This window comes from Lithobates pipiens, unplaced genomic scaffold (genome assembly GCF_037356315.1).
Source record: "Lithobates pipiens isolate NorthernLeopardFrog02 unplaced genomic scaffold, aLitPip1_a1.2 Scaffold_18, whole genome shotgun sequence".
Classification (NCBI taxonomy): Eukaryota; Metazoa; Chordata; class Amphibia; order Anura; family Ranidae; genus Lithobates; species Lithobates pipiens.
Genome location: NW_027507758.1, coordinates 442,744,592 through 442,768,779, shown reverse-complemented (window position 1 = coordinate 442,768,779; position 24,188 = coordinate 442,744,592). Strand labels below are relative to the sequence as shown.

The 24,188-nt window shown below is 46.8% G+C and overlaps 1 protein-coding gene across 2 annotated transcripts in view; it reads right to left on the bottom strand.

The window, feature by feature from the left end:
* MINDY4B (MINDY family member 4B) overlaps nucleotides 1-24,188 on the bottom strand; it is a 110,886-nt gene that overhangs the window by 61,557 nt on the left and 25,141 nt on the right. The window contains exons 2-3 of one of the 2 annotated variants that reach the window (XM_077488175.1): nucleotides 9,774-9,901; nucleotides 9,617-9,644 (exon numbers count right to left, since the gene is read on the bottom strand). In XM_077488175.1, the coding sequence (XP_077344301.1) occupies nucleotides 9,617-9,644; nucleotides 9,774-9,895 (150 nt within the window). In that variant the 5' untranslated portion in view covers nucleotides 9,896-9,901. Of the gene's footprint in view, nucleotides 1-3,827; nucleotides 3,993-9,616; nucleotides 9,645-9,773; nucleotides 9,902-24,188 lie in introns of those variants that run through there. The other variant, XM_077488176.1, reaches the window with a different exon arrangement.

Sequence of the window (24,188 nt, the reverse complement as noted above, 5' to 3'; positions counted from 1 at the left end):
TGTGGAACTTTGCATCTCGGTCTGCTGGTTCGATTCCCCAATCACCCCCCACCCCTTCCATTATCTATGTAAAGCAGCTCTGTGTTAAAGCAGTAGTAAACCGCACCTTTAAAAAAAAAACAAAAAAACCCTGCACGACAATGGCATAATGTGCTAGTATGCATCACACACTAGTACATTATGAAATACTTACCTTAGAACAAAGCCCTCCAGTGGCGTGCTGTTCCTGCTGACAGGGCTTCCATCTTCACCCAGTCTTCCCTTTGGGGTTCGAGTGCTCTGGCCATCTGATTGGCTGTCCCATGATGATGTCACTCGCAGCCATGGCACGTGGTTCTGAAGTGATGGCACGGGTGTTCTGTCCTATCAGAGTGCATGCGCAGGTGAGGTCACCGGCTACATGCAGTGTGAATATCTCCTAAGCAGTGCACGTTTAGGAGATATTCACTGTATCTACAGGTAAGCCTTATAATAAGCCTACCTGTAGGTACAAGTAAAAAAAAAAGACTTTACTACCACTTTAAAGGAGAAGTAGGGCCAATGCTCTTTTGGTTTTATTTCTCCTGGGTATCACAGCAGTGCATTTCGTTCTGCACTACTGTGACCTGTATTCAGCTGTCAGCAGGCTGATGTCACTCAGCCGGTCCAGGCTCTGCAGAGATCCCAACTTTAATGTTGGGATCCACCCAGGTGTCGGCATGGCCTGGCAGCTGGCTCAACCTCAGCTGACAGCCTTAGAATGATGCTCCCAGCCCCTGCACAGCTTGGCACTCTAGTGAGTGCTGGAGGGGCAAAGCCCAGAACCAGTGATAAGTGCATGAGTGCACGGAGCTGTGGGTGGATGTGTATATACATATAGCACTGCAGAAATGTTACTTATTATCTGCAGAAAAACACATTTTAGCATAATTTTTTTAAGAAGGAAAACCAACCATAGCTTTGTACTTGTTGACTACCCCTGCAGACAAAAAATCTAAGTGGGTAGTGTTAGGCCGCGTACACACGCGGGGACTGTTCGCTCAACTTTGTCCGCTGAACAGTGTTTCGGCGGACAGTCCGCTCGTGTGTGGGCTTTCAGCGGACAGTTTCAGCGGACAGTCTGCTGAACAAAGTTTTTCGGAAATTCCGAAAAACTGTCCGCTGAAACTTTGTTTCAGCGAACAGTCCCCTCGTGTGTAGGCTTGTTCGTCAAACTAAGTTCCGCGCATGCTCAGAAAGGATTTACACGCTGAAGTTTGCATTGCAGTGTATAGGACGTCGTTTTCTAGTCCCGTCGTACGTGCCGTTCACGTCATCGCGCACGGTTTCAGCGGACTGTTCATTCGTCGTGTGTGGGCAAGTCCGTCCATGCTAATTTTGAGTGGACTGTCCGCTGAAACTGTTTGACGGACAAAGTTGGGCGAACAGTCCCCGCGTGTGTACGCGGCCTTACTAAAAGCAGGAGACATAAGACGGTGTTTCCTCCGAGTCATTCAGATGTTTGTGTGCGTTCAAAGCAATTCTTGTAAGATGGAACACAGACAGAATAAAGGTTGTCTGTGTAAGGCATAAATACTTACCTCTCCTGCTGCATGCACTGCTGATCACTGCAATTAGAACCCAGCACTTCTGATCTGCCGTGTCTCCTGCTGTACTCAGTATTTTATCTGTCTGATCTTCATATTTTTACAGCAGTAGATTCAGTTTTCTGCATAAGCTACGTGTAAATGCTAACTGAATTGCTAACTGAAAGCACTATGTAGCAAAAACAATTGGTGTGTATTGTTTTTTTTCTTTTTTTAAATACTGTTGTTTCTATCCTTTGTTTCTTATTAGCACTTCTGATCTCCTGCTGCCTCTTTGTAGCCACTTCCTTTCCACATGCAAGCATTCTTACAGCTAATGCACATCATTTCTCAGTGTGGGTTCCCTGATGGTGATAGTGATGGGCCATGCCTGTACAATGTGCTTTGAGTGCAGAGACAGAGTGCTGTCACCATTTAATATGAAGTACCTAAACCGAGGACCTTAATGGCAGGATCACTAGTTATTCTTTTGAGAAACAAAGCAGATTTAAAATGACTTTTGAAATTACTTATATATTACATATATACTTTGAACCCTGAACCCTGAGAATTATCTTTTTTTTAAAGCTATATTAGTCCAGTTTGTTACATCCAATCCTTTATAACTCACATCTAGAGGGCTGCTGTGGGTGCAAAAACTCACTTTAGTAGCCTGGTCAGTGCTGTTCTAATCAGGGAGCTGCTTGAGTGATTTGCACCTCTGCCATTCAGTGTACATCTTGAATTTTTTTCAAAGAATACAAGATAGCCTCTCATTGGATGATACAGAGATTTTCATATCATATGCCCCTTCTCTCTGTTTCCTCCAATAGCATCACAAACACAAAATGTGAGCACAATAATCTTGAATCAGTACACACTCTTATGCCGCGTACACACGATTAGAATTTTGGTTAGAAAAAGCTCTGATGGTTTTCCCGACTGAATTCCGATGGAATTCCGCTCAAGCTGTCTTGCATACACACAGTCACACCAAATTCCGACTGCCAAGAACGCGTGACATACAACACATATGACGGGACTAGAAAAAGGAAGTTCAATACCTAGTAGCCAATAGCTTCCATCTCATAGTTGAATCTGAGCATGTGTAAGTTTTTTCCTGTTGAAATTGCATACACACAATCGGAATTTCCGATAGAAAGTTTTTCCATCGTGAAAATGGAGAACATGCGATCAAATTTTTGCTGGCGGGAATTCGGCCAGCTAGATTCCGAGCATACACACGGTCGCATTTTCCGATGAAAAACTCTCATCAGTCTTTTGCTGGCCGGAATTCCGATCGTGTGTACGTGCCATTAGGGATAGTTTACACCACAATTCCCGCACAATGTAGTGTGCGGTTGCAAATGCATGTTTACATTAGTTTGTAATGCATTTTCAGTGTGAATTTGCTGTTCTGTTTTTTAGACATTATTTATTTATTTGCGATTACGTGCATTCCATTACGCTTACATTTTATAAACACATACGAAAGCACCACAGCGGTATAAACTAGGCTCACTGAAATACATTCATTTTTTTCTGCCCACTACTTTTAAAACTGCATTTGGTGTGAACGAGACCTAAACTCTGCATTTTCTGGACACTTCGCAGAGGTCAGAACCACCAGCTAAGCGCATAAAAAAACATTGATTTCAATCAACACTTTGGAAGTGGATGGGCAGATCTTCCCCGCTGTGTCATTGTATTCTGACAGCGGGTGAAATATACTTCAGTAGAACTCATAAAGGCACCAATTGACCTTACCAGCTAAAGCATTGAATTAGGAAAGTTTATGCAATTCCCTGTTGGCTCATAAATGAGTCACTATTATTTTATATACAGCTTTAGCGGTATTATGTATATATTTTCCAGAACTCATACCGCATGTGTTTTGTTCTTTGCATTTTTTTAAAGATATAATTATTGCATTAGTTTGTTTAGACGTTGTTATGATGCCTAATATTACCACATGGGTTCACAATAGCTAAGATCAAAAATGAAATATTATTTTGATGTTAAATATATAAATTAGTTACATACATGTTTGTTGTATAAATTACTCTGGATACTATCTAACTGCTAATTTGTTGTGTAAAGTCCTATGTGTATAGTAGTGCATTCATATTGTTGCCTGTTAGTATAGGTGTATAAGAACAGTTTTTGTGTATTATATGGCGTTACCACTCACCTTCTCTTGACCGATAAGCATTAGAAGGCTCCTATAGCTGAGTATGAAACCCTTGGATCAGAGCACAACACAGAAAACAAGGTGCCACTTACTATTGATTTCTTCCTGACATCTTCTTGGAGTAATTCAATATAACTGAGCTTTGAGGTGTCTCCATTCAGAAGTGTGTTTGGCCAAATATTCATAGTATCAATGTAACAGAAGAGGATACAGATGAAGGCACTTGTGATGAGTGATAGGGAAAGTGCAGCCTCTCTACCAGAGTCTGCCAAGATACCGCCTCTCTCGTCTCAGTTACCACATAACAAAACACTTTTACTGGATGGATATTTTTAATTGAATACATTCATGAACATACAGTATATTTTCCTGAATGCATAATATAGAAAAACTGCTAAAGCTTGTTGGCATGCAACTTGCCTTGTGTTAGGGCAGCGCGTTCATTTGAAAGAGCTACCCTTTTGTAAGCCAGCATGCATGGTAGTGCTTTGGGCTATGTTCACACTTGAGCTGAGCGTCAATGGGTTTTTACAGGCATTTTTGCTTAAATATTTTATAAAATAATTTTTAGCCAATGGAAAGTTAGTTACTCGTAAGAAAAAAACACCCGATACATGCGTATCAATGCATATTTTTAATGTTTTTTAACTGTTTCTATTGAAGTCTATGTGGGTAAAAAACACTTGGAGCTTGAAGCCTGTAGCTCAAAAGATGTACCTTTTTAATCTACAAGCTACAAGTGACACTACACTCAGGTGTGGACAAGCACAAATGAAAACTATAGGATTGTGGATGTTGAGCATTTTGGAGCTTTGACCTACAAACATGGGAGTAGCATAAGGGGTTGCAGGGGTCACAATTGCAGCCAGGCCCCTAGCTCCATGGGGCCCCTGCATCCTCCCTGTCATATTATCATATTCTCCACAAAGTCCAGCACCGATCTGCCCACGCTCATGTACTGGGCTTCCACTTTGCCTTCCACACTCCACACCCCTCTGTTCTCATTGGCTGGGAGAAGCTGTGAGCCATTTCCTGAATGGAGAGGAGCACAGGGTGAGAACAGCCCAGGATGGGGAAGTGTCTGTGCTGTGTGCTGGAAACATGGAATGGTAACCAAGCTCATCGATTAAAGAGGAGAGTGCTGTCATATAGGCAAAATGGGACTGATGTCACTGGTGAGGTAAGACGCCGCTCAGTGTCTCCTAGTCACCAGCTGGGATTCTCTGTGCCCCCCACCCAGGGATCTACGCTTCCCCCACTTCCCTGACAACTGGGGAAAGGATACACACCTCCGGGAGGTGACCTTCCCCCAACACCTGCCAACACTGACAGAGAAATCTTCAGAAATTGCTAAAACAAATCCCTTAACACCTCCTGAGGGGCCATAGCCTGAGGGGCTGCAGGGTCTAGATTTTGTGTCATGTGTCTTTGCCCCCCCCAGATCTAAGCTGCTCCCCTCCAAAGCCCCTTGATCACCCCCTCCACCCTGGATGCTATGCCCAGCTGCTGAGATCCTTTCCCATTACAGCACTCCATACTGCTCCTCCTCTGCAGGGCTTGCTATGGGGGCACACAGAGAATAGGAGGAGCCAGGAGCACAATCGGGGGACCCCAGAAGAGGAAGTAAGTATTACATGTTTATTGTTTTAATAAAAAATAATTTCTTTTACAACCACTTCAAGGTAAAAAAAAGCCTTCCAATACCTTCCCTCCCCTATACCTAATCACTTGGTCCTGGCTGCAGCACTACTGCTCTTTCTGCCGCTGCTGCTGATGTTCAAATCCTATAAGGAGGGGGCAGGGGGCATGGATGAGCCACACGCTGTGTGTCTATGGATGCACATAGCCTGGCTCAGGATGCATGCCAACATGGGTGTCCCCATAGCACATGGCTTGCTAAGGGGGCACCTGGAGAAATAAGGAGTGGACAGCGCAGTGGGGGACTCCAGAAGAGGAGGTAAGGGATCACTCTGTGAAAAAGTAGTGGTGACGCGTTTATCCAATACAGAAAAAAGAAGCTCTCCGCAATAAAGAGGAGGAGCCCTAAAGGTGTAGCTTTTTTTTTTTTTTTTAGCTGTGGACAAAGTGCAGAGGGATTTGAACACCTGTCAGGTTTTTATTGATTTCTGTGTCCCCATTAGGGAGATTCACCCACTGTATTTGTACTGTTTACCTTTATCCCTGAGAGTGAAAGTGAAAGCAAATCCAAAATATTTGGTTGTTACTAGAACTAGAACAGAAATATAGGGGAAATCTTTCAATAGGGACACTAGTTCTGGTGACAACCAGAAATTCCCTTTCTCAGCAGGGATTTCATCTCACTTCCTGTTTTGCCCATTGATCAGGAGGTGAAGGGAAATCTCCCCAATGGAACATTGGCAATTAGAAAAAATCTGACAGAAGTATAACTCTCAATTTCTATCCGAAATATAAAAGAAAAGGTTTTTTACCTTTAAGGCTGGATTCACACTATCTGCGGCTGCGGCTCGCAGCAGAGGTCTGGTGCGTTCCCATTCACCATTTCAGGTCTGAATTTTTTACTAAATTCGGACCTGAAATGGAGCAAAAGACACACAGCACACTTCTGCAGTACGTTCCACAACCGCCCCAGAGATGTGTGAACAGGCTCCATTGAATATACTAATTATTAGAAGAGACTTTTAGTAGCAAATGTACAGTATCTAAGAAGAGGTACACGCTGCTCGCAACATTCTGCCCACCCCCTTGCTTGAAATGCTAATCTTTGGAAAATCATTAGATTTTATATACCATATTTTGACCGTTTTTTTTTTTTTTTTTATGTTTTGCTTTCTCGGTTCTTATGGCTCCTTAGTATGGCTAAACTAGCTTTGCTGGTGATGTGCCGTCCATAATTCTAAAACATTTTTGCATCAGCTTGGGATACAGAAGTGAACAATCAAAGTACATCTTCCAGCTACAAATACATAGTATCTGCTGTAATTACTTTCCCAAACATTGCTGTATAAGGCTGAACTCTCTGGTTTATCTTTGGAACTTTAATTTCTGTGTGAAGCAGACATTTGTTTTGCTAAGCAATACTTCGCTGCATTATACTGCAGTGTGAACAAGGTCTATACGCATTCCCAGTTAGTAGCGGCTCAGCAGTGGAAAGTCTGTAATCATTTGTCATTTAAAGCAATTATTTATTATTTTAATTCTAGTATGGCAGTAATCAAATTAATGGATGTAAGAAAGCAACATATGTCATGGAAAGAAAGCCAAGCATGTCATGGATGCACACTGTATATAATGTTTCATAAGCAGGTTATACAATTGTATAAATCAGTTTGTAATCATTCAATGAGTATTTTAATGCTGAACCGCAAAAAAAATGTTTTGGGGATTTAGCACCAGTCAAATCTACCTATAATGAAGAGTATCCTATGTCTCGGCTGCTGCACTGTACAAACTGTCCCTTCTTTGAAGCAGCATACCACACACAGCGGTGGTCTTCTGGCACAGTGGCAGCAGCAGTGAAGGATCCTTTCATTCTTCCTTTTTTTCTCCCCTTATCCGTTCATAAAAGCCCTGTATTCTTCAGAATACATGGTGTTATGAACAAGGGTGGATACTAATGTTTGCCCAACCCTCCACGTCATCTGTCTATTCACAGAACGCCTTGTGAATGGACAAGGGGAGGGCAAATGACAGGATCCTTCACTATCTCAGCTTTGTGCAATAAGCAGCAGCCATTTAGACATAAGCAGGGCTCGAATCCTGCGGGAACGGCATCCCTGCACTTTTTTCACAGCAGGAACGCTGTTCCCTTTGTCGGACTAGAGCCGCCCGAGCCAATCCTTCACTAAGTGCCAATGCCCAGCATTGCCGCATAGTGAAGGACGGCGTCCTCCCCTCCCTCGGTCCTCCTCCTCCAGCAGCCGCGGCTATACTATACAGGACCGCGCCTGCCAATCTGCGGTGCTAGATCCCCGCTGCAATACTGTCATTGGCTGCTATAACCGCCATTGTCCTAACAACCAATGACATCACCTGTGCTCCCTGCCCTCATCAGCAAGTTCCTCCGCCCGGCTTTTGCCCCCCTGCAGCATGCTCCTTCGTCAAGGACTTATCCAGGTACACATTTTTCTACTTTGTGATGGCTCAGTCACAACTCTGATGGGGAACTCTGGGGACACTCTGATGGGGGGGCTCTCTGATGGGGATACCTGCTCTCTGATGCGAGGCACTCTGATGGGAACACCTGCTCTCTGGTGGAAGGAATAGTCCTCCATCATGTCAGTGGGAGGAATCGAACGAGGGAAAGATCCTCACCCATTGGGGTGATTATTCTGTTAGTTTGACAAGTTAACTTATTTTGTTTTTGTAAACTGGCACTTTACAATAAATGTTGCACTGTATTTTCTATATGAGTGTATCATTTTTTTTTGGTGGGGGAGTGGATCTTGGGTGGGAGTTCCCACACTTTTTGCCCCAGGACTTGACCCCTGGACATACGAAACTCTTCATTAGTGGTACATGTTTTGATTGGTACTGTAAAAAGTCAGCTTTAAATATAATTTACCCAAACTATTCTGTGATCCCTTTAACGTAAGTATGTGCTTTGCTTACTGTATGTAGGGCAAAGCAAGAGGTTAACTTGCAGGCCTCCGCATATGCTTATATTTACTTCTTGCTGCTGTGGACCCCCTTGTGAGAGTACTTCTTCACCCAGCACTGTCACATAAAGTTAGTCACATGTTTCCCCATACCAAGAAGTACCAGGTAGTCCTTTCAGTGCCTGGCACTGAACAAAGCAGCGGGGAAGTGAGGGAAACATAACTATATATTGCTGGGAATGTGGGATCTAAGCAAATCAGTTGCTTTGCCTTGTGGAGTCAACTTTGAAGAAAATTTGCAGTGTCCCAGTGAATAGAAAAAAAAAACAAGGTCACCATCCAACTGGAACCCTCAAGGTACCTCTCCTCTATTAACATAACTGCCTACCTCCTGATCTGCTGTTGAAGCCCCAGTGAAGAACCTGAACTTCCAAGTGGTTAACACCCCCTTCAGCCTCCCACAATCCAGTACTAGGTGCCTGGTCCAAGCAATGTAGTATACGTTGGTGCCTAGCCCTATCCAAATACTCACTTTTAAAACAATTGTATGCTGATAAGCTCAGGAACCTTAGTATTGCACACCTTTCCTTATATTGTGTCAATCATCCTTGTTTGCAAAGCATAGCATACACAGTACATCCAATGAATATCACTAGGACACAATCCCTAAGAGGTCTATTTAGGATAACATGTTCATTGTATAGTGCATTTCTTAACAGTATAATGAAAATCGTGAGCGTCTGTACATGACTTTTCTTAGCACTTACAGTGGTTAGTTGCCCAAAAAGTTCCAACCTGGCCAATCTTTTCTTTGATGTGCACAGGATTTCTGTGCCTTTGTTTGTACCGCATAAATATCCAGTTAATATAATGCCAGCTGTAGCATGGTTAACTAGGTATGTATTGTTATACTATATTATACATTAGCAATGAACAATTTGTATGATTAAATACAATACTGTTTCATGTGGTAGTTGCAGAGGTTCATCATTATCATTGCTGCTATTAGATGCATTGAGGTGCTAGCTAGATTGTATATTCATTTATGTCTGTTATGAGTTTTGCCAGTTATATAAGTGACTGTACATAAAACACAGAGTAGTTTTATCTTGAATATAGGATAGTTGTTATACTTATGCCAAGAGCAGTTATACTGTATGCTTCATCTAGTTTATAATTCTTTTTTTTTTTTAGCCTTTGAAGATAACACTTTTTATTAACATCCATTTTCACTAACAGTTACACATAATGTTACTTTTGCATCTACTCTGTATAATGTATATAAACAAAATGCTGCAAATTACCTTTCTAATCGGTGTGCTGATCTCCAACCTACAAGCAATAAAGAGAAATGTTAAATAACTGTAACCGAGTCCCACTTTTTTTTAGTGCTACAATATTTTGCTATAAATGCCATTATCATATACCTCGTCTGTTATAAAAGGCATTGGTGCATCTTACCCTTGGGAACTGAATATTGCTCTCCACTTATCGAGTTTAGAAATTTTGCTGGTGATATCTTCTAATTCCATTTCTTTGAAGCTGGGTGCTTTCTGGGTTCTGTCTGCAGGTTGCTTTTCCATCAGAAGCTGGAGGAGGCATGGAAACACATAATAATTGGCTCCCTCTTTTTATAAGCCACATCGAAAGGTAGACATTGCATTCCTAACAATGCCCAGGCTGAAAGTTACTGACAAAGTGTCACTATTCTGAGTGGGCTGTAAGCTCACACCGACACATCATGATTAATCTTTTATCAGAGCTCAACAAACTTCTCTATGCTTTTTTGTATCCTTTCCTTTATTCCTGCTGTATAAATATAGTTCACCTCACCTTTTCACAAAATCATGGTTGAGATTTGGCCTAGTATTACATATCTAGTTCCCTGTGGCTTCAATAATTTAGATGTGCGAATTGTACTCATTAAACTGAATAAATGTTTTCACGTTTTATTTTAGGTCCTTTTATGGACAGAGATTTAGGGTTTGGATAACACCTTCACCTTCTTAACCTAGGCAAAACTTGGCCATACATGGATCAAAATTCAGCCAGTTAAGCAGGTCTAACAAATTTCAATCCATGTGTAGCCACTGTGCTTAAAGCGGAGGTCCACCCTAAAGTGGACCTTCCGCTCATCGGAACCCTCCCCCACTCCGGTGCCACAATCGGCACCTTTCAGGGGGGAGGGGGGTGCAGTTACCTGGATAATCCAGGTAACTGCACCCACTTCCGGGATAGCTCTCTGCGGAAAGGGGCGTAACTTACGCCCCTTTCCGCAAGTGCCCGCCCCTTCCCGCAAGTGCCCCGCTGCCTGCTGGGAAACACACAGATCCCAGAGGCAGCGGGGAGCGTCCTTATTTCGCAGCGCGATTCGCGCATGCGCAGTAGGGAACCGGGAAATGAAGCCGAAAGGCTCCATTTCCTGATTCCCATACCCAAGATGGCGGCGGTAGGACCCGACAGGCGACCTAGAGATCGGCTTCGGGTGCCGACATCGCGGGCGCGCTGGACAGGTAAGTGTCACTATTTTAAAAGTCAGCAGCTGCAGTATTTGTAGCTGCTGGCTTTTAAAAAAAAAAAAAAACGCGGAGTCCCGGTGGACTCCCGCTTTAAACAGAAGTCGATTCAATGATCAACTTCTGTTCAACCATCCTGTCGATATATTTTTGCTCGATCAGTGGCACAGGCTACGGTGCTGATCTATGTATTCTGACGGTGGGGAGTCTCCTCGCTGTCAGAATATAATGATATAGCGAGAAGGATCCACATCCACATTGAATGAGTGGATGGGGGGATTCTGGTCAGCTTTGTCTTGTTCCACTCGCTGGCTGGCCAGCCTAACTCTCATAACTAATCGGGAAAAAAAAATAAGGACAGTAAGGATAGTGACTGAAGGGATATTTAGCTTTACTGCATCTATTTTATTATAATATAATCAGCTTCCGCTTGTCTTTCTTGTACTCCATTTCACATATTACTAAGTGCGTATTGGTAATCTAATTTCGATTCTCATGTTCCTGTTATCTTCTTTAGCTATTTCTATTTCTCATAAGTTACTTCACACTTCTTGTAAGGGCCGGTTCACACTGCAGGCGAGGCGAGGCGACTCCGACTTGCCTCGCCGCGACCTGCCGCGACCTCAGCGGCAACTTGCAGATGACTTCTGTATAGAAGTCAATGCAAGTCGCCCCGAGGTCGCCCAAAAGTAGTACAGGAACCTTTTTTCTGAGTCGGAGCGACTCGAGTCGCTCCTCTCAGAACGGTTCCATTGTACAGAGCGGGGGCGACTTGCGAGAGCGAGGCGAGGCGAGTCGTGTCGCCTCGCATCGCCCGCTGTGTGAACCGGCTCTAAAGCACATGCTTTCTTAATAAATGGTTAGTTTCACTTTTGTCATAAAATGTCTCTGTATATGATTGGATAATTTGTCAAAGGGCGGTACTTTCTGAAAGCTCCTTTAAATATTCACACCAAAGAATAAATATTTAGATTTGCTCGGAGAGACTTTGTTGTCTTGTGTCATTGTCTCAATGGGCTAATCTCACAGGCCTGTGGGGGTTGAAAGTCACACCTTAACAGAGATGTCGAGGGTTAACTCACCCCTAAACTATCTACACTCCTTTCAGTGACATTACAGGAAATGGAAAAAAAACAGTATTAAATCTCATCTTGGGCCCAAATCATGACTGCTCTTCCACCTTATTACAGGATTTGTGTTCACAATACCTTCTGTACAAAATCTATGTTTCCCCCTTTCTTTGTTATGTTATCTGTTTAAAGCCATAATTTAAATTGGCCTTGCAGCTGAAGTTTTCCTACAAACAAGAAGCAAGGGGACATCCCCAATGGGGATAAAAAGTATATCTAAACCCAGGAACAACTATGTAGTACATAACATCTTATTACTAGTCCTTTGAAGTAGTTGCTACATTCATTTTCTTTTTTTCAGACTTTTTCCTTCTTTTAGACAATTAACCTGTAGTTGCGGCCATTTAAAGTGGCTGTAAACCCTTACAAACCACTTTGACCTACAGGTAAGCCTAGATTAAGGCTTACCTGTAGGTCCAAGAAATATCTCCTAAACCTATATGGTTTAGGAGATAGTTACCTAAAGACAGCCACCGCTGTCTACGGCGCATGCGCCGTAGACAGGGGCTCGCAGGCGCACTGGGTAAGCCGCAGATCGCGGCAACATTCCACGAGTGTTGGCTGCTGTGCGCATGCGCGGGATTGACGTCATCGCTGCTCTGGCGAATCACAGTGCCGGAGCAGCGAGACCCACCAAGAAGATGGACGCTTGGAACTACAGGGGACAGCAGTGACTTCGCTGGCTTCTGTGTCAGGTAAGTGACACATAATGGACTACTATGTGATGTATAGTAGTCCATTATGCTTTACCTTTGCAGGGAATCAAAGAGGAAGTAAACCCATCAGGGTTTACTTCCTCTTTAACATTGCATGAATTGTACCAGAATCTCAAAGAATGATTTGAGCTTCCCCAGATATCTTCTATTTTTTCTCAAAGAAGTTTAATAAAGAAAAATAAGAGAACAAAAAGACAAACAAGTCATAAAGTCAGAAAGCCCGGAGCAGAACTCAACAGAGTAGGCGCAGGGCGGCATGACCAGGGTTAACAGGGACTGAGAGGGCGGTACAGGGTTCGTTCTGGGAGGGGAGGAGCAGAAGTATAGTTTAGAGGGGGCGGCTCCTCCCCTCCTCAGTCTGCAGAGTAGGAGCGAGCTTAGTGGAGCTATGGCAGCGGTGGAAGATCTTTTCGCCCGGCTGAAGGCTGAATCGGCATCCAGGGGCCCTGGATGGCTGGAGGCACGGCTAGCAGCGGTGCTGGGTGAGTCGACCCCAGCAGCAGTGCGGCCCGGCCGGGAGACGGCGCGAGCGCGGCGCTCGCGGCCTCCGGACCGTTTTTCGCCGGACCCCCCCCCTTTCTCCCCCCTCCCTGGGACTGTTGGTGCACGCGGTGGGGGTCATCGCCCCCCCTCTGGCCCGCCCAGGACGCGAACGGCGGCGCCGTTGGCGGGGGGGGCTCCAGGAAGAGGACACATGAGGCTGGCAAGGTGGTGGGGGAGCCTGGCAGGGGGAAGACTGGTGCTGGAAGGGTGGGGAGGCCACGTGAGGAGCACAGGGCCCCGACTCCCGGCATGGCGGCGGCGGGGGCGGGGCTTTCCGGTGGACTGCAGGGGAAGATGGCTGCTGGGCTGCAGGGACAGACAGCAGGTGGCCCCTCTGGGACTGGCAAGCGGCAGGGGACTCCGGCTGGGGGTCACCGGGCGCAGGCTGGCGGTGGAGTCGTGCTGGCGTCGGGCAGTGGCCTGGAGCGGCACTGCGGGCAGCAGCAAGAGGGTCCCGGAAAGGCGGTGAAGAAGTCGGCATGCGGATCTGGTGCGTTGCGGAGGAAAAGGAAGGTCCGCGGATCCCCGGCATCCAGCGACGCGTCCGCTGGAGGGCAGTCTGCTAGCGAAGAGGAACTCCCGGAAAGTCGCTCGGAGGGGGAGCTGTCGCAGTCGGACGACGATGGGCAGCAGGAGCGTCCGGCGGTGGTGGACTCAGGACCTTCGGCTGGTGGGGCTCCATCCAGGCAACACGGTGAGTCCTTACATTTTTTATCTGCTTTGAATGTTGATGTGGGGGGGATGTGGGGGCGGGGCGGGTCCGCAAGGGGCGGCCGTCGGGGACCGCACCGGCCACTCCGCAGGCGTTGGCGTCCGGCCGCGAGGTGGGGGACGCGGGTTTGCAGGGGTTCCTGGCGGGTCTGAAGGAGTTGGTCCAGCATTTTGAGTCGGGCGGGGGCGGGGGTCTTCCCCGACGGCGGCGTGGGTGGGCCCGAGCTCGGGGGTTGGTGGTACTGGGGGGGGGTCGGGGGGTGCGGTGGGCATGTCGGGGGAGACGGCCGCCCCGGTGGTGGCGCCGGCCGCCCCGGCGGCGACGGTGGCTGATCAAGGGGTGGAGGGGACACCCAGGGGGGGGCCACCGCTGACACTGCAAAAAAGCAGGACTTGGTTCGCCTTGCGGATGCGGCGAAATGCGAGGTTTATGTGTGCTTCGAGGGGCCCCTGGGGGGCCCATCTGAAGCCGGAAGTTAAGGAGAAGATCTGGAAGGACGAATACGTGGAGATTTTCGCTCTCCTGCCATTGGAAAAGTTTAATCTCGATAGGGTTAGGCCGGAGGACCACAAGAAGGAGGACGAGGAGAAGAGGAGATATAGGCTCATTCCGCGGACGTTTGCGAATTGGCTGCAGGCGTTCGCCATATTGGCAAGCGTGATAGGGGAAAGGAACCCGGAGCACTGTTCGGCCCTTTTCTGCTACCTGGACGCCGTGGGAGAAGCATATTGCGTCTACGGTGGAACGTCTTGGTTGCGTTACGACGAACAATTTCGTCAGCGGAGGGCTATTCGCCTGTCTTTAAGATGGGATCATAAGGACATCAGTTTGTGGATGCACCTTATGACCTCAGCGCGGTCGCCCAGCCAGTTTTTTCAGGGTGGGGCCGGTGGGTCCGCTGCCTCCGGACAATCGGCCACAAGGAAAAAAGGGGTGTGCTGGCAGTACAACGAGGGCTCCTGCAAGTTCGGAGGGTCATGCAAGTACAAGCATGAGTCCTCCGGCTGTGGTGGGGGGGGGACATCCCTTGTCCCGCTGTTTTAAGCAAGGAAAAGGCAGGCCCAGTGATGCTGTGGGAAAAGGGGACCACGCCGGTAAGGGTGGGGAGGATGTTGCCTTTCCTCGCTAGATATCCGGATCGGGAGGCGGCGCAATTGCTGGCACAGGGGTTTGCGGGGGGGTTTCGGATTCCGGTGCAGTTGGGTGTAGCGCCCCCCTTGGCCCGCAATCTGCGGTCGGCTTTGCAACACGCGGAGGTGGTGTCGGACAAATTGCGAAAGGAAGTGTCGTTGGGGCGCATGGGGGGCCCCTTTTCGGTGGCGCCTATTCCGAATTTGGTGGTCTCGCCGTTGGGTGTGGTGCCCAAGAAAGAGCCCAACAAATTCAGGCTGATTCATCATCTGTCGTATCCAAAAGGTGGGTCGGTGAACGACGCCATTGATCCCGCCATTTGTGCGGTGTCTTATACGTCGTTTGATGCGGCAGTTTTTTGGGTTCGGAAATATGGCAGAGGGGCGCTGATGGCGAAGACTGATATTGAATCGGCTTTCCGCTTGCTTCCCGTACATCCTGATAGCTTCCGCCTGCTGGGCTGTAAGTGGCAGGAGGAATTTTATGTAGATCGGTGCTTGCCTATGGGCTGCTCCGTCTCGTGCGCGCTGTTCGAGAAATTCAGTTCCTTTCTGGAATGGGTTGTGCGGGACGTCGCGGGACTGAATTCAGTAATACACTACCTGGACGACTTCCTCTGCGTGGGCCCGCCTGCTTCCGAAGTTTGCGCGGTGTTGTTGGCTACATTGGAGCATGTTGCCGAGAAGTTTGGAGTTCCTTTGGCGCCGGACAAGACGGAGGGTCCGCGCACGGTGTTGAGTGTCCTGGGTATTGTTTTGGATTCGGAGAGGATGGAATGTAGGCTGCCGGAGGACAAACTGAAGGCGCTGCAGGATGACATTCGTGGGATGCTAGGGCTGCGCAAGGTTCAGCTTAGGCCGTTGCAATCATTGTTGGGTAAGTTGAACTTCGTGTGTCGCATACTGCCCATGGGGAGGGTGTTTTGCCGACGGCTGTCGGCCAGCACCGCGGGGGCTACTTCGCCCAAGCACTATGTGCGTCTGGTTAAAGCACATAGGGAGGATCTGGTGACTTGGCACGCGTTCCTGGCTAACTTCAACGGCAGGGCGCTGTGGATGTCGGGCCCGGTCAGCAACTTTGACCTGGAGCTTTATACGGACGCTGCAGGGGCGGCGGGTTTTGGGGCCTTTTTCCAAGGAAAGTGGAGCGCGGGGCCATGGCCGGAGTCGTGGAAGGCGGCGGGCCTGGTCAAGAACATGTTGCTGCTGGAACTCTTTCCGGTGGTGCTGGCGGTGGAATTGTGGGGCGAGGAGTTTCGGAATCTGAAAGTGCGTTTCCATGGGGACAACCTGGGGGTGGTTCAAGTGCTCAACCGGGTGTCTGCGGCGTCTCCGCCGGTGGTCAGGTTGCTCAGGCACCTGGTTCTGCGCTGTTTACAGTTAAACGTTTTTCTGTACGCTGTACATCTTCCGGGGGTAGAGAACATTATCGCTGATGCTTTGTCTCGCTTCCAGTGGGACAGGTTTCGGGAGTTGGCACCGGGGGCGGAGGAACGCGGGGTCCCTTGCCCGGAATGGCTGTGGAAGATTGCTTTGGAGGAATAGCCGGTTGGATCAGGCGGTCGGTGAGTGAGACTACGTGGTCAGCATATAGTAAAGTGTGGGCGGAATGGGCCGCCCTCGTGGAGCAGGTTGCTGGGGGTCGGGAGGATCGGGACTTCCGTTTGCTGGTGATTTATTTTGTTTCCAGGAATTTGGAATTGGGGGTTTCCGTGTCAGGGCTTAATAAAAAGTTGGCTGGGTTGGCATTTTGGTTCAAGTTGCGGGGTTTACCTGACTTGACTAAGGATTTTTGGGTGCGGCAGGCCATGAAGGGTTATAGACGCGCACACCCTAGCAGGGATGCTAGGCGCCCGGTTTCGTTCACGCTGTTAGGGGAGTTGCTGACGCAGCTTTCTGGGATTTGTTCTTCGAGCTATGAGGTGGCCTTGTTTAGGGCGGCTTTTGCTTTGGCGTTTTTTGGGGCTTTTCGGGTTAGCGAGTTGGTGAGCCCGTCCCAGCGGCAACAAGGGGGTCTGGGATTGGATGAGGTGGTGTGTGAGAGTGACCGGCTGTCCATTCTGGTGAGCCGGTCAAAAAACGGATCAGCGGGGCAAGGGTAAGATGGTGCAAGTGTTTGCGCTTCCCGGTTCGCCCTTGTGCCCTATTGGGTTGGTGCGCAGTTTTTTGAGTGTGCGTCCGGTTGTGGGCGGGTCCTTTTTGGTACATCAGGATGGACGGTCGCTTTCGCGTTTTCAGTTTACGGCAATTTTTAAGCGATGCCTGGTTGCGTTGGGTTTGGGGGAGCAAAAAAATTCTCTTCGCATTCTTTCCGTATAGGGGCGGCGACGGAAGCGGTTAGGTGGGGTTTGGATGAAGCGGCGGTAAAGCGCATTGGGCGATGGGAATCTCGGCGGTTCCTGTCTTACGTACGCCCGCATTTATTGGTTTAACTTCAGGAGGGGACTGTTAGGGGGGTTGTGCTGTTTGGTGTTTTCTTATTGACGTTGGGCGTATGTCTTCTCTCTTTTTTCTTACAGGCGGACGGCAGGGGTTGGTGTGGATAGTTGGCCACTCGTATGTTTGTTGGGGGGCCAGACGGGGGGATGCCCGCCCGGACGGTCGTCAACTCGGGTTTTCCAGGCAGGATGCAGTTATACGGTGGCTGGGTGTGCCGGGCATGCTATGGGACAGGGCGGTGGTGGAAGTGCATAGAATTGCGCGCCTGGGCGGGCCTCCTGATGTGCTGGTGTTGCACGTTGGAGGCAACGACTTGGGTGTTTCAACCATGCTGGATTTAGTGAAGGCCATTAAGCTTGATTTTTGGCAGCTCCGCCTTGCCTTCCCACGCATGCTCATTGTGTGGTCGGACATGGTGGGTCGTACGTCCTGGAGGTTCGCAAGGTCCGTTGACAAAATTAACAGGGCCAGAAAGAAGATCAATAAAGAGATTAGTGGTTTTGTGGTCAGGAATGGGGGGTTGGCGGTGAGGCACTTGGAGTTGGAGGTGGACACTTGGCGCTACCTTAGGAGAGATGGGGTGCACCTGAATGATGTAGGGACGGATTTATGGTCCCTGGGTATTCAGGATGGCATTCAGAGGGCATTGAGGGTGTTGCAGGGCACGCAAGGGTAAGGTTTTGCCCTTGCGTGCGGTGGCATGGTGTTGGTCTGTGCAGATGAAGGATTTACCCCAGTGATCGAAGAGTGCGGGACCTATCGGTGGTATAGTACCCGTCGGTGGTGTACAGCTAACAGGGGTTTTTAGCTGAAGTTGGTATTAGGTGCACTGCGGTCAGTGTTTGGCCTCTGAGCTAGTTTGTCAGCTTGAGGTCTATTAGAGTTGGGGACCGCAGTGCCGGAAGTTTTTTATGATGGTGTTTTGGTGGGTTTATCTTAGCACAGACCAACGGGAGGAGTTTAAGGGAGGAAGTGCCTTAATACTTGAGTTTAGATTTGTTAATTTATGTTATTTATGTTATTTATGTTAATTATTTTGAATAATTTTATAATAAAGATAATTGGCTGCTACGGCCATGTTTTACTCCAGATTGGTGTGGTCTCAGTTTCTGGGGTGTTTAGAAGTTAAGGGGCGTAGCAGTGTTAAAGATTGAAAGGGGAAGAAGTCACCTAGGTTATACACTGGTCAAGAAAGCCCGGAGCAGAACTCAACAGAGTAGGAGCAGGGCGGCATGACCAGGGTTAACAGGGACTGAGAGGGCGGTACAGGGTTCGTTCTGGGAGGGGAGGAGCAGAAGTATAGTTTAGAGGGGGCGGCTCCTCCCCTCCTCAGTCTGCAGAGTAGGAGCGAGCTTCCCACCCTCCCTCCCTTAGCTTTGGGGGGGGGTGTTGTTTTTAGTAACGTGTTTGCTTTCTTTTTCAGTTGAGCTGTCGTGGCAGCGGCATGGTGTTGGTCTGTGCAGATGAAGGATTTACCCCAGTGATCGAAGAGTGCAGGACCTATCGGTGGTATAGTACCCGTCGGTGGTGTACAGCTAACAGGGGTTTTTAGCTGAAGTTGGTATTAGGTGCACTGCGGTCAGTGTTTGGCCTCTGAGCTAGTTTGTCAGCTTGAGGTCTATTAGAGTTGGGGACCGCAGTGCCGGAAGTTTTTTATGATGGTGTTTTGGTGGGTTTATCTTAGCACAGACCAACGGGAGGAGTTTAAGGGAGGAAGTGCCTTAATACTTGAGTTTAGATTTGTTAATTTATGTTATTTATGTTATTTATGTTATTTATGTTAATTATTTTGAATAATTTTATAATAAAGATAATTGGCTGCTACGGCCATGTTTTACTCCAGATTGGTGTGGTCTCAGTTTCTGGGGTGTTTAGAAGTTAAGGGGCGTAGCAGTGTTAAAGATTGAAAGGGGAAGAAGTCACCTAGGTTATACACTGGTCATGATTCCAGATAATACAGTGTTAGAGTCATTATAAGCAGAAATCACTTTGCACCATTGTGTAACATGAATTATTCCCTATGCACACCCACAGCATAACTCAGATGGGCTTGTCTAAGCTCCACACTAACAGGTACAGCCATAATCCAAATTTCTAAAACAAAGTAATTAGAGTAATATTCCGTCCAATGCCAAATCCACTGGAGATAGTCCAGGGGTATCTAACCAGGGTGACCACAGTTTAGTAAATTTTCCTCTGTTTTGAAATATATACTTCTCCAACTGTAGAGTGACCCCCACTTGAGCAATCCATTCTTTCACCGTGGGAGGGTCAGTTGCCTTCCAATGTGTAAGAATGAGCTTGCAAGCCTGAAAAAGAGCTCTAGCAATGGCCTGCTTAAGGTTATCCTCAATTGGGAGGTCATCCAAAATTCCCTATATACATGGTTTAGGGTCCGTCAGGATGTTAACCTGATAAATCGTATTAATTGTATTCAAAACCCCTGTCCAGTATAGATGTAACTTAGGACACAACCATAACAGATGGATTAGGTTCCCATGGTCTCTAGAACACCTTAGGCAGTCTGAGTCCACTCCCATTCTATTCTTGCGGGTGTGAAATTCACCCACATGACAATGTATAACTGGGCAGGCATTGTGACACATTGAGAAAGCATATCTGAACAGCCTGTAGGGCCTTCTCCCACTGTTCCTTCTCAAATGTGCCTACATCTCTTTCCTACTTGCTCACCACCCCCAAAGGGAATCCATCTAGGAAAACAGATAATAACATTGAGTAGCATCTAGAAATAAAACTCTTGAAATAGGTCACTTCTTCCATAAAATGGAATATGGGGGTTGGGGATAGCATCCACAGAGTCCCACTAGATTGTGCCCTGACAGCATGTTGCAGCTGCATGTAATACAAATACATTGTTTGCGGGAATCGAAATTGCTCCCGTAAATCAGAAAAAGAGCAAAATTTACCGTCTGCAAAAATGTGCCTCAGGTGCATAACTCCATGTTTCCTCCACCGAGCCCCACATGTCAATGACTGTGTAGCAATATGGACTACAAGCATAAAGCACCGTACCTTACAGTGTCTAAAAGCATTGCTTTTCCCTCTAGTGATCAGTGTACCAGGTGACATCATAACTGTGTGCCAAACAAAAGGACTGTGGGATGAATAGTCCTTCCGCCAGATAATTGATTTGCATGATTATGTACGAGGACTACATATCCCAGGGATCTTTGCTGCCATTGGGAGGATGCTGGGAGTATCTAGAAAAGAAACAAAAGCCCGCGTGGAGCTCTCCCTCCCGGGCCTGATGCAAGACGGACCTGTCTGTGCAACAGGGAGAGGGAGGTCGCGGCCTACCACACGGAATACCACCTTCCAACCCGTAACCTGGGAGGCCTAACTCTGCTGTCTGTTGTCGGACATCTCTCCAACATATCTCTGGTCGCCTGTCTATTGGTAAGTGCCAAGCTTCACGTCGGGAGAACGAAACAGCGGATCTGCTGCAAGAGTGTCACTATACGAGTTCCTGTCTGGAAGACATTGGAACAATCTGGTCATTGATGAGAGGGAAAATTGCTCGACCTTAACCTTTTCTTATCACTGTTACTTTGAGACAATTTGCATAGACATCTTTATCCCAGGAATACTTTACTGCATTTACTTGAACACTGTGCTTAGACATATTTAGCCTGCCTCATTACAAGATATTTACTGTTCCCACTACACCTAATCGGATTACAGTTAACGAGCTCCAACAAGCCGTTGAAGAACATCAGTTTTGCAACATGGACTTTATTGCCATTACTGATACAAGGAACCCCTATATTATCACTTTAAGACCTGCTCTCCCTTCTCAGGATACCATTATAGGCTAGCTAGTATTCATCTATTACATTGTGGCAGTATAGGCAGTTGCTGAAATATCTGTCTAAGGAGTAACGTTATCTTTTAGGGAAGTGTACACATATATACATATATATATTATTGTTATTGTTATTACCTGTCTTGTCTTTTAAAGGGGTTCTTCTGCTGAGTTGGTGCTGTTAAAACTCAGCAGATCTACTACCTCCTCTTTGTAGCAGACGAGCAGGTAATTCCATGCAGTCCTCTAGGTGGCCGTGCTACAATTGGGCTATAACTAGTAAAGCCATTAACAGCCTGTAAATGTCTGGCCTTGTTCCACACCTTTTGCATGAGGACATATGCAGGGAACCATTTATTGGAATTTGCATAGACCAAGGCCTCCAATCCCGCAGCTACTTCGTTAACCCCTGTTACATGACACATAAGGGCCTTAATGGGATCTACTTCAGAATTTTCCCCTTCCTTTTCCCGCTCCACAGACATGGTTTGGGCAATATGCCGCAACTGGCCCGCTAGATCATAAAGCCATGGATTAGGCAAGGCCAGTCCTTCCGCATCCTTGGATTTCTGTAGTTTCTCCAGCTTAATCCATGCCATAGAAAGGACCGAAAGATGGAATTGATAATTTGAAATATTTTCAGGGCAACCACCATAGGGTTGATATGTAAAATATAAAGGAGTTGTGGTATAGAGATAATTTATATTAGATTTACTTTACCTCCAAGGGACATTTTGAGTCTTAACACACTATGGCTCTATCCTGAATTTGGTCCAACAAAGGTGACAGATTGAGTGAAATGTAATCTCGTGTCTCAGGGGTGACATAGACTCCCAGATACTTAAAGCAGGAGGCCAGATATCATCTGTAAACTACAAAAACAACTCCTCTCTATGTAATGGGGAGCGGCCTACAGTGTGAACACTAAACCTCCATCTAACACTACTCCCTCCATAGATTGACAACATTGCTGTCCAAGGGTGGCTCCATTGATACTGCATAGAGTGGAGACAATCTAAGACCAGAAGTGTTTTCCTGGCTGGATCAGCAGATTCAAATAGAGGAAAAAAAAAGGTGAACTGCGAGTGCAGAGCATTGCTCTTGCAGTCCACTCAGGTGTGTTAGCAAAGCAAATGAATATTTGCTTTGCTCACACTGAACTGCCTCTCCGCCAATCAGGAGGCATGGATCTAATACAGGCTACCTGATTGGCTGAAGGCAGAGGCAATCCCATTGGCTTCCTAGCAGGAAGAAGAGACACAGGGATGACACAGGAGCCATAGCCTAACCCGCGCTACCCATCTCACAGCTCACCGCCGTCACCCGCTGCCTGATCCACCCCCACGATGGGGTAAGTGCCAGGCAGACAGTGGGTGGGTGAGTGGGTGGGGGGGGGGCACAGTGGCTACATATTATGGGCACAGAGGCTGCATATGATGGGTACAGTTTGCTGCATATAAATGGCACAGCTGGCTGCATTACCTGGGCACAGTTAGCTGCATATGATGGGCACAGTGGCAGCATTTGATGGGCACAGAGGCTGCATATGATGGGCACAGTTGGCTGCATATAAATGGCACAGCTGGCTGCATTTGTTGGGCACAGTGGTTGCATATTATGGGCACAGTTGGCTGCATATGATGGGCACAGTTGGCTGCAAATGATGGGCACAGTTGGCTGCATTTGCTGGGCACAGCTGTCTGCACATGATGGTCACAGTGGCTGCATATGATGGGTACAGTGGCTGCATATGATGGGTACAGTGGCTGTATATGATGGACACAGTGGCTGCAATTGATGCAATTGATATTTTTGTTTCAGTACTTTCAAAAAATTTCAGTTTGTTGTAGACACTATCATTGTAGTGCAAACCAATCAATATACACTTATTGGGATTTTTTTTACTAAAAATATGTAGCAGAATACATATTGGCCTAAATTGATCAAGAATTTTTATTTTTTTAATGGGTATGTTTTATAGCAGAAAGTAGAAAATGTTTTTTTTCCAAATTGAAATTGATTGATATTTGGATAAGGTGTTGCACGACCGCGCAATTGTCAGTTAAAATAACGGAGTGCCATATTGCAAAAAATGCCCTGACCATGAAGAGGGTAAATCCTTCCGGAGATCAAGTGGTTAAAAGCAGCTGGTAAGTGATGCCTTGTGTGAAGCTCTTTTATTGTTTGTTATTAATACAAAATAGTTTAATGTCTATAATTTGGGCACAGGTGCACTTAAAAGTATTGTGTGGGAACAATCTGATTCTCTTTTAGGTTTTATTGTTGACTGCATCCTCATTGGGGAGATCCTCCTTACTTTCTGTCCCGGTTGCAGTGGTCCCCAAAACAACAAGTGTGAGGTACTTTCCATAACAGGGAGGCAGACATCAGTAAAACCTGACAGGTTCTACGCCTCCCCTCCGCAATCTAATACTATCCAATTAACAAATCTTGGCGAGTAACAAAGTTTACCAGAAAAGCCTTGCTCCCTGGCTGCCAAACCTTTAATAAATAGCTGTGGCCTAGCTTTTGTTCCAATCTGTCAGAGCTGTGATAATAGCAGCTAAGCACAAAAACATATTAACAATGATCTCCACACTAATGACTTCTTATATTACGCTTCCTATTCACTGTTATCATTCAGCAGCTTCTATCTAATGAAATCATCTCAATGTGTGGTAATATGAAGCCTAAACAAATTTCACTGGTACCCTGACATATTTGCCTGGATTGTACAGTTTCAGAAACCTGTCTGGCTTCATGTAGAAAAATATACCTTTACAGTCAATGTGATAGACATCAGACCTAATAAACACAGCGTTTTTGCTAAATATTATATACAAATGTGAGTAAATCATTAAATGGTC